General features: G+C 37.6%; 2 protein-coding genes across 2 annotated transcripts in view; both read left to right on the top strand.

Moving 5' to 3' along the window:
• LOC130221748 (uncharacterized) lies at nucleotides 1-3,923 on the top strand. Its single transcript, XM_056454339.1, has 2 exons — nucleotides 1-98; nucleotides 1,777-3,923. The coding sequence occupies exon 2, from the start codon at nucleotides 1,787-1,789 to the stop codon at nucleotides 2,528-2,530; it is 744 nt and encodes a 247-aa protein (XP_056310314.1). The 5' UTR covers nucleotides 1-98; nucleotides 1,777-1,786; the 3' UTR covers nucleotides 2,531-3,923.
• Nucleotides 3,924-5,322: 1,399 nt separating this feature from the next.
• trip10b (thyroid hormone receptor interactor 10b) overlaps nucleotides 5,323-14,920 on the top strand; it is a 25,789-nt gene continuing 16,191 nt past the window's right edge. The window contains exons 1-7 of the mRNA XM_056454328.1: nucleotides 5,323-5,554; nucleotides 9,207-9,322; nucleotides 11,819-11,872; nucleotides 12,555-12,702; nucleotides 12,844-12,906; nucleotides 13,555-13,659; nucleotides 13,807-13,935. Of these exons, the coding sequence (XP_056310303.1) occupies nucleotides 5,531-5,554; nucleotides 9,207-9,322; nucleotides 11,819-11,872; nucleotides 12,555-12,702; nucleotides 12,844-12,906; nucleotides 13,555-13,659; nucleotides 13,807-13,935 (639 nt within the window). The 5' untranslated portion in view covers nucleotides 5,323-5,530. The remainder of the gene's footprint in view (nucleotides 5,555-9,206; nucleotides 9,323-11,818; nucleotides 11,873-12,554; nucleotides 12,703-12,843; nucleotides 12,907-13,554; nucleotides 13,660-13,806; nucleotides 13,936-14,920) is intronic.

Here is a 14,920-nt window from a genome sequence, read left to right as displayed (position 1 = left end):
CGTCTGCTCGAGTGATATAGTGAGCGAGTCTTGAGCTTATCTGCGCTCTTACAGCAGGAAAACAGCCGACAGTTTGATATATGACGGTCGTGAGGGAGGTATGATCTCATTTTCTCTCTGTTTTACTTGAGAAATATCTGTATATGTATTGCTGATTCAAGCTTCATTTTGGCTATTCAAATGAGCAGCTCTGATCACAAAACACAAGACTGATTTAATTTAATAAAGCTTCTCTCTTTATTTAGCTGAAGATGATCAGGAATTTGCTCCACTGTCAAACTGTGACTCTGTGGATGATCTCTGTCACCTGTAAAACATAAACTGGATTTGCATTGCAGGTTAATATTTACAGTGAGCAAAATGATCACTCCAAACAAAACATTGGTGTGAACATGATAAATAAGGAAAATACAATTCACATATAAACTGTAAAATACTGTTGTAGAGAAAGCTGTCAAACCGGTCATGGCCATTTTCTGATTGTTCAATAATCAGACAGGCTGAAATCAGTCTCCTGAAACCTGAACCTCCATTGTTGTACAGTGGACTTTTGTATTCAGTAATGCTTTGGTCGTCTATATAAAGTCAGTGAGCTTTGAAATAATGATGCTGGACTGCTCTAATAAAATAGTTTGATCTGTACTAAAATACATGTCATTGGCACAAAGTTACATTAATTTTTTATTAAAATACAGTGTCTGCTTCATTACAGAGACATTTAACGCATCATTACTTTGTACCTTTTAGAATAAAAAAGTAAACAGCCTCATAACTTTACTCAAGGGCAAGTTGTCAAAATAGTACAATATTATTGTGCTTCAGTTTACAGGGGTTGGGAAATGAAACTGAAGGCCTGGTGTTAGAGCACAGTAGTTAATCAGTCTGGTGTAGCTCCTCCTCCTCATTACAGCTTCAGCTGGTGTAGCTCCTCCTCCTCAGTCCAGCATCAGTCTGGTGTAGCTCCTCCTCCTCATTACAGATTCAGCTGGTGTAGCTCCTCCTCCTCAATACAGCTTCAGCTGGTGTAGCTCCTCCTCCTCAGTCCAGCATCAGTCTGGTGTAGCTCCTCCTCCTCAGTGTTGGGAATGACAGACAGAAGTCCTGCACAGCGGCCAGATGGATTGTGAGCTGTTCTTCTTCAGACTAGTGTTCAGGTCACTACTGAAGCTGCTGGAGGAAAACCTTTCCTGACTCGCTCCTCCAAAACACCCCAAAGTGCCTAATAATGTTTAGGTCTGGATACTGTGCAGGCCATAAGAGATGTTCAACTTCACTATCATGTTCATCTAACCGCTCCGTCTCCAATCCTGCTGTGTGTATTGCTGCATTATCATCCTGATACACACCACCACCTTCAGGATACAATGTTTGACCTATTGGGTCACATGGTTCTCCAGAATGGTTGGGTAGTCTTTATCAGTGACCCAGCACCCTTCTAGCAATGTTTCGGTTTCATTGTCAACCCCCTGTATGCGGCCTTAAATAAGGATTAGCATAAAAAGTAATCTAAATGTAATCCAAAAGTCATCAGAATACATTATAAGGTATGTGCGATCCACTGACTAAACCTTCTGTCATGTACCTATAATCAGTAAGTAATTACAAATTATAAGTGATCTATAAAGCTTTGAGATCAGACTTACTCAGATGAAAGTGAAATATGTCCACTTCACAGATGCTGTCACTGTATACTTAGATAATGTGTAAATATATAGAAAAGCAAACCCTTGTTGTGGTATTTTATTCAGCACACATCTCCTGATCTCTCCTGCTAAGGTCTTGGAGCATGGTGAGAAAACTAAATGAAGTTTCCCATCTGAGGAACACGGGGTTCGGCCGGCCGAGGCCCAGACACGGACTCAAACTCCTGCACTGGTTTGCCAATGAATGCCTTATTTTTGACAATAACAACAACATGTTCACTGAATGTGACCCAGCTGATGGAGATTTTGGGTTTCACCTGTTTAAGAACAGATCTGATGAATATGGGAATAAACTTCTCCCAAATAACAATGTTCTTTATTATGTGGTCGGCAATCTCAATTCAGCAGGAGCTGAAGACCTTCCTGAATCAGTCACAGAAGACAAATATACTGGCGAGGACGACAGCAACACAGACCGCATCATTGTCAGTCTCCATGATGATTGTGAGTTTGACGAAGTTTATATAAGTCAACACCAGGACCGATCGAACTACGACCCAAATAACACTTACCAAATCACCAAAGGCCTTCTCATGATCATCAAGAGGATGAGATTAGAGGACTTTCTGCAGAAGATGGGTTATTATCCATACACACAGCCAATATATCTAATGCCTTATATCAACATCAGACCTGAAACTACAAATACAGCAGGTCCAGAGACTGTGATCACTGTACCATCCAGAGATCCTCCACACTATGAGGCTCCTGCAGCACAGAACAGTGAAACCATCATCACGATGGGAGAGGAAACACCTACGAAAAACCCCTCAGAGTACTTACCCAAGAAGAAGAGCGTCTGTGAGAGACTCTGCACCATACTTTAACCTGAACCTGTTAAGCCGGGCACTGTGATCTGAGCTGAATTATGATTTGTGCAATGTTTTTTTTGAGTTTGACCAAATTTCTACTTTGTAAAGTTTATTGCACACTGAGTCTGAAGGTTTTGTAGGGTAAAAAATTTGTATTCAGCCTCATGCTGGTTTTAATGCCTTTTCTAATGTCGTTATTCAATGAGTGTGCATCCATAGCTTTGACTCACTGCCAGTCCCCATTCAGGATTAAATCATTCACAGAAATGTGTGTTATGTTGCTGCATAAACTTAAAGTCCAAATGTCTCTGATTTGCTGAAATAAAGATTGATTTTTGGAATAAACCAGCACAGCTCTTCAGAGAGCTCTCCTTTCTCTTGATGCAGTGAAGTGGATGAACACAAGATTTCCTCTTTCTTTTTCCTTTCTTTGAAGGAGCATGCTTGAATTAGTTATTTCATAATGGATAAATTAAGCGTCGGACTCATGCAAGGTTTCAGTCCATGACGAGTGGATGTGAATCTGAAAAAAACTAAAATCTCAAGCCTCAGTGTGCAGAAGAACTCGATGCTTCATTTGTCATCCTGTGTTTGTGCTGTGTATGAGTGTGAGTAGAGGATCAATTAATCTGTCATTCACTGAATTTCTGGCATGTACACAATTTTGAATTAGAGCTAGAAACCAATTGGGTTGAACCAAAGACTACAGATATACAAAGATGGTTCATTCACATTATTATGAATGGGGAGAAGTGCAACATTTGGCTCAGTTTGTCAGAGTAGCCGATAGTCAAAGAGGAGAGGTTTGCAAGGTCTATTCCAGAATGCACAGGAACAATTGAAAGTGTATGGCACTCTGTTCAAATGTTAGTCAGGTATAGATCTGTCTACTAGTTTATATTTTATCTTTTGCATCTGAGCTTCACACTTCTTTCCATTAGGTGGTGGAAATCCACTAAATTCTGGTTTGACATAAAGCGATAAAGAAGAAAGGACTGCGGCATGTTGATTTCCAAAATTGCATACTGCCTTACACTTAAATTTAAAATGTTTACAAAATCTTGACTGTCACAAAACTCGTCATACTGTAGTATGAGTGCAATGAATGAAGGTGGGATGTGCAACAACCACCATTTTGTTATAAGCACATGACCTGCCTGCGTCAAATTGCGTCGCTTCATACACATTCATATACTTGCTCCTGCGGCCTCTTGGGATAGTAAAGTGTCCACTGGATGCACACTGCTCAGCAGTAGTAGGTCATCTGGGTACTTCTAAAATACTGCTTTTCCAATACTATGGATTTGTACATAAGACTTGGCTCATGTACTGTATTTAACATAGTAAGTGGTAGGGGAGAGAACTATTTTGGATGCATGTATGAAGTCAAGTGAGCTGAACTATTGTGCTGTATAGTGTGTTTTCATAAATTATATATATATATATATATATATATATATATATATATATATATATATATATATATATATATATATATATATATATATATATATATATATATATATATACATGTCTACTAGTTAATCAAATGAACATATTTTACTGATTATTGCTGCTGTAAATGATCAGTTGCTATGTTTTTCGCTGTACTAATTGGTTGGACTGGGGGAAAAATCTTCTGACATATTCTATCTTTATATCTATCTTATAATTTGAGTTGATAACACTATTGTATCTTATGTCTCTATTGTATATATTTATTTATACTGCATATAATTATTAAATTGATTTGATTGAATCTTTTTTTTTCTGGTTTATGAATATATTAATCCAGCTTGTGTGCACATTAGATTGGCTGAACATATACAGGGATCAACATATTGTTTGTATATTGTTAGGTATTGTTGTTTTGTTGCTTTTGATTTATTACTTTCATTGAACTTATTTGTAAATTTGTTTTGTTTAAAACTGCATTAGACCGTTTTGTAATAATACATTTTTTAAAAATCGATTCGAGTGGAAAAAGGTACAAATACAGTGAATGTAGCGCAATTTTCCACGATTAATAATCTTTTGTAAAGTTATTGTACCGTTACTGTTTATTTTAGCCATCGTTTATTTATGTAACGCTTCATTAGAGCATTTCATCATGCCTCTTATGTACTGTACATAACAACGGTAGCCTGTTGATGAACGCTGTGATTGGTCCAACCTGAGAGCAGTCGGCTGTGATTGGTCCAACCTGAGAGCAGACTGTTGTTATTGGTCCTCAATTCGCCGATGTTGCTAGAAGGGATACATTGCGGTCGGAAGTTAACGAGAATTGTTAATATTGTTTATTGAATTACATATTTTGGGTAATTGTATTGTATTAACGTCTACCCCTACCCCAAATCCAACCATCACAGCAATGTAAAAACAGCAATTATACCCAGTATTATTCGTATTTAGGCTATTAAATTATATTAAATTGCATTATATTAATACCCAACCCTCTCACAGTAAGTGTTCAGTGTCACAAAAATTATGCGATATTGCGTTTTTTGCGTTTATTGATCTTCAGAGAGTAATAACAGTTGTAATCCAGCAGATGACAGTGCAGTGTTAGAAACCTGATGATGTTATATTTATGATACGTGGGACATCCATTATTTTTCCATGTTTTGTTTTTTATTTATTTATTTTTATTTATTGAGTTCTCAATTGGGATTGAAACATATCAAATATCAATCGACTAAAAACTAAAATAGAATTATTATAATTTTTTTTAATATGAACCTGTGAACTCAGGTGTGCTTGAAGAGAAGTTCAGTAGCGCCCTCTAGCGGAACACACCGACACTGCGCTCACCTGACGACTGATTTACCGGAGAAAACGAGAAAACCGAGGATGGCGAGTTTCAAATAATCCTCATCACCACCTAGACTCGAATTTCCCCATATTTATGAGGAGATGCTGATGTCTGAGGAGAGTTAAGACTGTTTTTTAGTCAGGAGTTTGATGTTCGGAGTCTCTGACAGGATTCAGTGTTTGTGTTTCTGATCGGCAGAGATCATGGATTGGGGTTCAGCTCTTTGGGTGAGTTTATTCAGTCTTTACCGTCTGACAGCTTCATAAGTGTGTGTTTTCAGGTTTACACGCGTTCATTCATCGACCAGATTCAACCTCCACACTTCAAGATATTACTCTGACATACTGTTGCTGAAGGACAGTCGAGATTTAACATTTACATAAACTTTATACAGCTAGCGCGTGTATATCTGATTATTTTGAATGGAAATGATGTGTTTTTTTCATTAGAGTCTTACAGAAACGCTTATTTTGGATGTGTGAGTGTAAATGTACAGATAAATTTGTTAAAACATATGAATTAAAACATAAATAATATCATAATTATTCTAAAACAGAAAACGGAAATGCTGCACAGGGGATTATTTATCCGAAATTAAAATATGTCGTCATTAATTTTAATTTATTTATGTATTGTTTATTTTTATCGATAGTTTAGGTGAAGTCAGTTGCTTTGAATATGATAATAAAACCAAACAATGCTTAAATTAATTCTTTATTTTTGCGCTTTAAATGAGATCTACAGCACATAAACGGTGTGTGCACAGCATTTACAGGCCTACTGCTGTTTATCAGCCACATTTGTATGATTTTCACCATTCATTAAAGTCCTGCTTAATGACAATCAAGACTTTATAATGTCACAACACTGATTTAGCATGTTTACCTGTATTTACACTTGTATTTATCTTTAAAGTCACGTGACGGCAAGTTTCCTCATATTTTCAGTGCTGGTGTGGGTAATACAGGTTAAACTGGTTCAAGGAAACCAAACGCCGGTGTTTGACAGTCTCAGGACAGCAGTGCACATCTACTGTTTCTGATCTGCAGTACACTATAATTATTTATAATCTGGCGCCAGGAAGTAGATATGTTCACTACACACCAGTCTAATCAAACTCAAAAGGGGGAGTTCATCAAAAAATTAGAATTTTTGTCATTATTGATTTATTTGTTCTAAACCTGGCTAAGTTTCTTCCCACTGTTGAACACAAATGAAGATATTCTGAAGAATGCTGTGGGGAAAAACAGTCATTGACTTCCTTTGTATTTTTTGTTTCTGCTATGAAAGTCAATGGCTGCTTTATTTCCAGCGTTCCTCAGAATTTTGTGTTCAACAACAACATAAAAAGAATTGCTAACTATTCTAGCATATGTTTTACACAGCAAATGCCCTTTCAGCTGCAACCCAGTACTGGGAAACACCCATACACACTCATTCTCTCACACACACACACACTACAGCCAATTTAGTTCATCAATTCCCCTATAGCGCATGTGTTTGGACTGTGGGAGGAAACCCACACCAACACGGGGAGAACATGCAAACTCCACACAGAAACACCAACTAAGCCAGCCGGGACTAGGCATGGGCCGGTATAAGATTCTGACGGTATGATAACCTTGGATAAAAATATCATGGTATCAAACATGTCATGCTGTGCGGGAGGATGCCAAAAACGAAAGTCAAAAAATTCATTCATTCATTCATTTTCTTTTCGGCTTAGTCCCCTTATTAATCTGGGGTCGCCACAGCGGAATGAACCGCCAACTTATCCAGCATTTGTTTTACACAGCGGATGCCCTTCCAGCTGCAACTCATCACTGGGAAACATCCATACACACTCATACACCACGGCCAATTTAGCTTATCCAATTCACACAACACATGTGTTTGGACTTGTGGGGGAAATCGGAGCACCCGTAGGAAACCCATGCCAACACAGGAAGAACATGCAAACTCCACGCAGAAATGCCAACTGACTCAGCCGAGGCTTGAACCAGCGCCCTTCTTCCTGTGAGGCGATCGTGCTACTTGATCGTGCAGCAAGTCCAAAAATACAAAACTTTTAGCGTACACCACACTGCTTTAATGCCAACTGCAGACGTTTTTGGCTAAAAGGGAGCTGAATGGAGTGAGGACCTGATTATAAATGCTGGACTCTGCAGTTGTCATGTTATATCAGGTCAGTTCCCGCTCTGCTGAATCAGACACATCACTGGTTTTTGATTGCAGCAATGATTTCAGCAGAAACAGTTCAATATATTGAATTAAACTGCGCACACTGGATGCTCAGAGTGAAATGTAGACATGTGCGTTCACATACACACTCTAATACAACAACAAACTCTGTACCGCATTAGATGTCATTCCCTCGCTGTAAATGCTAGCACTCCTGGACAACCTCGCTGTGCGCGTCCTGAATGCTTACATTTGTCTATAGTAGTTCCTTTTCTGCTGAAGATGCTGTTGCCCTAAACAACTGAATAGGATAGTTGTTTAAAACATGTATAATAATGTAAATAAGATGAAATATACCTCAGGAACGGTATAACAGAAAACTTTGGCGGTTTTAAAACCTTGACTTTTCTGAACCGCGGTAAACCTTCAAACCGGTTATCATCCCAAGCCTAGCCTGGACTCGAACCTGAGACCTTCTTGCTGTGAGGCCACAATGCTAACCACTGAGCCACCATGCCACCTACATAGTATATGTGTGTGTGTGTTATTTATATTTATTAATTATATGTGATACACACACATACATAGAAACAAAACTATTCTGTTACACACATTTACATTTATATTTGATTTGCATAATATAAAATATGTTTCAGTGTGGTGATGTGATTGGCCAATGAACATTTCCTGCTTGTTATCAAACTATTTTATAACTGTTATCAATTAATTAACTGTGACAAGAGGCAAATCAATCATAACTTAACATTAAACCGCTCTCATGACATTATTGATCAATATGTGGACCTTTTAGGATTCTCTAAAGCTAAAGGAATTAACATACAGGAAATAAGGTGAGACCATTGTTTTTGTTTACATCCCTCAAAATGATCTCTATATATTTTATATCTAAATGAAGAGTTGAGATGCAAAAACCTCTAAATGCCATCTGAAACGTACATGTCTTATGTCTTGATTTAGTAATTTAATGGCTAAGAATAGGCTATTTACATTACTTTTAAAATGAAATAACTGAACATACACACAGGAGGCGAAGAAAAACTGTAGAAGAAAATTTAGCATCTGAACTCTTCAAATATAAACCTTTTCTCACATATATGCATGTGTGTATTGAAATATACATAATAAATATTCACACGGCACACAAACACATTATGTCAAAACTATCTTTAATTTTGGATGCAATACATTCTTGCCTAATAAAGTTTAGAGCCACTTGAGTGTGAGTAAATTCACATTTATTTTGCTGAACTGTCCCTTTAAAACACAACTGGGTCAGATGTAAGAGGGAAATTCAACCACATTTGTTAAATACTTCACCTTTTTGTACCCAAAAGTGAGCTAAATCTGACAAAACTATCACTGTTTCGAAAAGATCATTGATTATAAATAATATAAATGTATAATATAAATGATTCTAAATGTTTTATTTGTGTTGTGAAACTGCTCAAGTGTGTAGTCTATAGTGGGTATGCATGTGCTGCATGTATAGTATATAAAAACCAAAGATGCAGGAATGTGGGATGACGTGACTGATGATCAGGTGAAGTAGATCAACTCGTCAGGCCTGTTCAAGAGTCGTGCATGTGGGAAACAGACACACACACTCAAACTCAATGACACACCTGCATTCCAGACACACACACACACACTCAGAGCGGCTGTGTGTTGTTTTTGCAGGACCAGCATGACGCCATCGAGCGACACACTCAGAGTGAATTGGATCTGCTGGAGCGATACATGAAGTTTGTGAAGGAGAGAGCCGAGATCGAGCAGAACTACAGCAAACAGCTCAGGCAAGACTAACGTACAGGCTGATCGGAGGTTTATCATCCCATAAAACACACAGACACGCAAATATCAAACATCCTGGAGTAAAATACCCCATCTGAAAAGGAAAAGACCACACATTTCCATTAATAAACACACAACTTACACTGAAAAGCAGACAATTATACCACAAAAATGATGGAGATTCTTGAGTTGCGTTTTCCATCTTCAAGATTAACCTGTTATTTATTCAGAAACTTTAATTATAACATGTTTAATAATAACACAACATTTAGTTATCTTTAAAGATAATGTCTGTATGTGTGTATTCAGGGAGATCTTGTGTTGTAAATATGAACTTAGACTCTAGTTTTCCAGTTGTTTTTGACTATCTCCACCTCCAGAATCCTTCATTCAGCTTCAGTTACCATCAAATAATAGTCTAATTTCCATCTCCTTTGTGTGTTCAGTAACTCTTGCGTCTATTTCCTCTATTATTTGCCATTTCAGTAATATAAAAACACATTGAGTGTGTGTCTGCGTTCTGCTCAACTCTGCTATATGGGTAATAAAAGGCAGATCAATGTGTAAAGTGCTGACAGAAGCATGTGACTTGCTGCAATATATATATATATATAAACTAGAAAAAACATTGAGGACTTTAGACTGACAAAACTTATAAATAAATCAAGCAGACAAAGAAAAAGAGGAATAAAAGTTTTTTTTTTTTTTTATTTACACTCCAACATGATACTAATATCTTCAATAACACTGCTCATACACAGTGATAAAAAACATACTCCAGTTAAAATACTGTTACTTGACTAAAAATGTGCAAGTAGAGTAAAAGTGCTGTGAATATTACTCAGAGTATGAGTAAATAGTAGAGCTTTCAAAAGTACTCGAGTAGTGAGTATCACGCTGTTAACAGCTGATGTGTTTACATGTCATTTGTGAATGTGTGTAAACATAACATTCTGTAGTGCATTTAGTTATTGTCCAGCAGGAACACAACGTTAATATTAGGTTAGATTTAGTTCATCAAATGACATTGATATTTGGTTGATTTTAGGTTGTGTTGTAAAGTAAACAAAACCATCGAGCCAACATCTTAAACCAACGTCATACTGAGACATTTATTCATCAGGTATGGCAACCAAAATCCAACATCTGACAGACGTCATAGTGGTAACATCCACACGACGTCAAGCTGTAACATCATTAGACGTTGATATTTGGTTGATTTTAGGTTGGACGTTGATGCAACGTCCCCATGATGTTGGAGTACAACGTCAATCTGATGTCATGTTGACATCTTGTGCCTGCTCGGTGTTTAAGGCCATTTCGGTCATCATACAGTAAACATCCGTCATCTTCTCATCAGTGACCTGCATTTAAACAGTCTCTGGGTCAATGTGTGTACAGATTTTGGACATTCTCTTGGACACTTTTAATGCTTCCAAACAGTTTGCTGCATTATAAATCGCCCATGTGTTGAGGTACTTCATTATGAGGTGATTTACCTTCTGTGTGTGATTAGATTGGACAGGAATCACAGAACTGATTTCTCTAATCCACATACACAAGGAAAAATGCAGTAGTGATGCAGGCTGAAGAACAGTAGTGAAGTAACAGTACTGATACTGCAGTAAACATGTGCTCAAGGGAAAGTAAAAGTGCACATTTATAAAACTACTTAGTAAAGTACAATTCCTCAGACAAACTACTCCATCACAGTAATTTGAGTATTTTATTTGTTAGTTTACACCACTGCTCATACGTGTGTTTTACCACCTATTAAATTCAGTTTGTCAAAATATTGCACCTTTTCCTGTTTACAAACTCCTTCTCTATATGATTGAACAGCCTCCACATGTTCTTCAGTGGATTATACAGGATACAAGGGCAGAACAGTGAATTCAGGCATATGTAAACAGTACAGTCCATGCTGTTGTGTACATCCCAGTATCAGCAGTGTGGCCACACACTCACGGGGAACTTCTTGACATAAGTGCAAACTCTCTATTTGAGAAATAAAAAGTTGCACATGTTTTAATAGTATTTATTTATAGTAGTTTAATAATTGTCATTAAAATGTTATTTCTTGATATTTACACATGTTCATATATATATATATATATATATATATATATATATATATATATATATATATATATATATATATATATATATATATATGTGTGTGTGTGTGTGTATTAAGTGTAAATATACATTTATTCTTTATATTTACAGGCTTTACGCTTATTTTCTGCGCATTTTTCCATTGACCCCGCCCCCTTGCACATACTCATGAATATTAACTAGGTATGCAGATCAAGGCTCTGTTTGGGTTAAAAGGTCAAACCCATATTAAATGATCAGATAATGATGAACAGCGCTGTTTGAACAGTTTATTGCTAATAGAGTCATTATCTTCACACAGTAAAGTTGATCTGGTGGTCAGGGTGAGTGTGTTTCTCCTTGGTTTAACCTGTGGTGTGTCTGTGTGTGTTTTCCTGAAGGAATCTCTGTAAGAAATACACCAGAAGAGGCAGCAAAGAGGATCAGGACACAAAGTGAGTGAACAGGCTCTTCAATCTGCTGATTCAGTAATAATAATCATGCGTGGCGGCGTCTGCAGCGCTTTATCTCCAATGCAAATGTGCTCCGGGCTTTATCTTCTGTGCAGTGTGGAGAAATAATGAAGCTCAACTATTCCCTTTAGGGTTTCTCTAACATTCGCATGACTGACAGATGATGGAGTCATGTCACTGGATGATTGAGGACATTGAAGGGCAGCTATTATGTAAAAATGACTTCTATGCAGGGTTTAACCGCAGTAGTGTGTGTGTGTGAGCAGTGTGTGAATACCTCCAGAAGCTGCTAATAATCAACAGTAATGTATTGTATTTATTATAATCAGACTAGATGAATGAAACACTCTGATTGACATTCTCCCTTTCTCACCAGAGGGGGAAAGCCCCGCCCACTAGTGCCCATCTCTCCATCTCATTAGCATAAACAGCAGCCCTGAGTGAGAAGCAGCCGTCTGTCCATTAGCCATTAGAGTGTTTGAGCTGCTGAAGATAATGTCAGCATAGACTAAGAGGATTATAGATGCTGACATGCAGGCTTATGTAGCTCCGCCTTTTTTAAAAAGAGCACAATCTCATTTGCATTTAAAGCGACAGTCACCAAAACGCCACAATTAGGATCAAAGCCTAAAAGTAAACTTATGTTTGTGTGTGTGTGTGTCAGGTTGGTCAGTCAGCAGGGCTTTCAGGACGTGTTGGGTCAGCTGAATGACTATGCGGGTCAGCGTGAGCAGCTGTCGGAGAGTCTGACGCTCAGCATCTGCGTGGAGCTCAGCCGCAGCCTGACGGAGCTCAGACAGGAGCGCAAGAACGTGAGAAACACTGAAACACACGTCCATACGGAGCTCCGCCATCATGCTGGTGCTCATGAGTGCGTGTGTATGTGTGTGTGTGTGTGTGTGTGTGTGTGTGTGTGTGTGTGTGTGTGTGTGTGTGTGTGTTTTGTTTTGCAGCATCTCGCTGAAATCAAGAAGGCTCAGCAGAATCTGGAGAGCTCCTTCAAGCAGCTGGAGAGCGTCAGTAATCCTCTTAGTGCTGCTTCAGGCACACTTAGTTATATACACTGGTGAAGAGTTGAAGCACGGCTCGAGCATGGGCGCATATTTCAAACATGCCCGATCGGGCCACTAACAACCCTGTCTACTGTCCTGAACGTCCCGCACGCTGGTCATCGGGCAGTCCTTATTGTTGAGCCCTCAATTTTGTCCATTATTGAATGGACAAACCAGCAAGTTGAGCTGGTTGTTTTGGTCATTCTAAAACACCTGAACCATTTCAGTATTAGTGTTATTATATTATTAATGACCTCCAGAATCAGGAGCGTTGAGCGTCTCACGCCTTCAAACGCCACCGCGTGTTCACTGCGTGTCAGGATTGCCTCCTGAGCCGTAAGTCATTTATTAAATGAAGAAAAGATTCACACAGCTTCTTTTACCGCAGTAAATTCAGTTTTTACTGTTGATATTCGGCGCCAGATAATCAGGACGTGACGATGTTGTTTGCTTTGATTCATTGGATGGAAACGCTGCTTTATTCGCACGTCTTTTATACGATAATCCAGTTAATTTGCATTTTTGGATGGAAACACAGCTATTGATTGATTATTTTATATTGATTGATTGATTATTGATGAATTGATTGATTATTGATTGATTTGTAACCAGAGTAAGAGGCGTTTCGAGAAGGAGTGGAAAGAAGCAGAAAAGGCCAATCAGCAAACAGAGAAAGCGGAGCAGGACGCCAGCGCCACTAAAGCAGATGTGGACAAGGTACACACACACTTCACCTGACCTGACGTGTGATCATGTGTGTGTGTGTGCATGTATGTGTGCATCTGTGTGTATATACGCATGTATGTGTGTCTGTTTTATGTGCGCATATGTATTTGTGTGTGTGTGTGTGTGTGTGTGTTTCAGGCCAAGCAGCACGCAAACATCCGCATCCACATTGCAGATGAGTGTAAGAATGAATACGCTTCACAACTGCAGAAATACAACAAGGAGCAAAACAACTACTACTACGCCGACATCCCCTTTGTGTATAAGGTGCGTCTTCTCACCTGGCCAATCAGAACGCACCGTTGGGCGATTATTTACACTACCGGTCACACGTTTGGGGTCAGTTTTAAAATCTAAAATGCTTTACTAGTGTTTATAAGTGAAATAGCATAAAAGAGAAACAGTGGAGGTTATTTTTTAATTAATTTCAATCGGGTTTTTTTAACCCACTGAACAGATCAAAAGTTCAAAACAGATAATAATAAAAATAGTGTTAAAAGTCAAATGATGTTTTGTTTGACCCATATAGTTAACTATTTACTCAATTCAATTCACCTTTACTTGTATAGCGCTTATACAATGTAGATTGTGTCAAAGCAGCTTCACATAAAAGGTCACAGTAAATAGGAACAGTGTAGTTCAGTTTGTAGTGTTTAAGTTCAGTTCAGTTTAGCTCAGTTCAGTGTGGTTTAATAATCACTACTGAGAGTCCAAACACTGAAGAGCAAATCCAACGATGCGCAGCTCCACAGATCCCGAACCATGCAAGCTAGTGGCGACAGCTGAGAGGTGAAGAAAGTGAAGAATTAAAAAACCTGGAGAGAAACCAGACTCAGTTGGGCACACGTCTTGTGCAGAGCTGCAGTCTAAGTGCCGGAGGCTGGAGAACGCTGGATTTATGTGATGTGGGTAAAAGGTGTGTTTCAATCTGGCCACCACCACAACTATATTTCAAACCTGTGGGAAACACTGACCATTAATAATAATATTAATAATAATAATAACAATAATAATAATAATAATAACAATAATAATAAAATAATTATAATAACAATAATAATATTATTATTAATAATAATAATATTAATAATAATAATATTAATAATAATAATAATAATAATAATAACAATAATAATAATATTATTATTAATAATAATAAAATAATAATAATAATAATAATAATAATAATAACAATAATAATATTATTAATAATAATAATAATATTAATAATAATAATAAAAATAATAATATT

The sequence above is a fragment of the Danio aesculapii genome, chromosome 1 (genome assembly GCF_903798145.1).
Source record: "Danio aesculapii chromosome 1, fDanAes4.1, whole genome shotgun sequence".
In the NCBI taxonomy this organism is placed as follows: domain Eukaryota; kingdom Metazoa; phylum Chordata; class Actinopteri; order Cypriniformes; family Danionidae; genus Danio; species Danio aesculapii.
The sequence above is the reverse complement of the archived record's forward strand: the minus strand, read 5'-3'. Positions and strand labels throughout refer to the sequence as shown.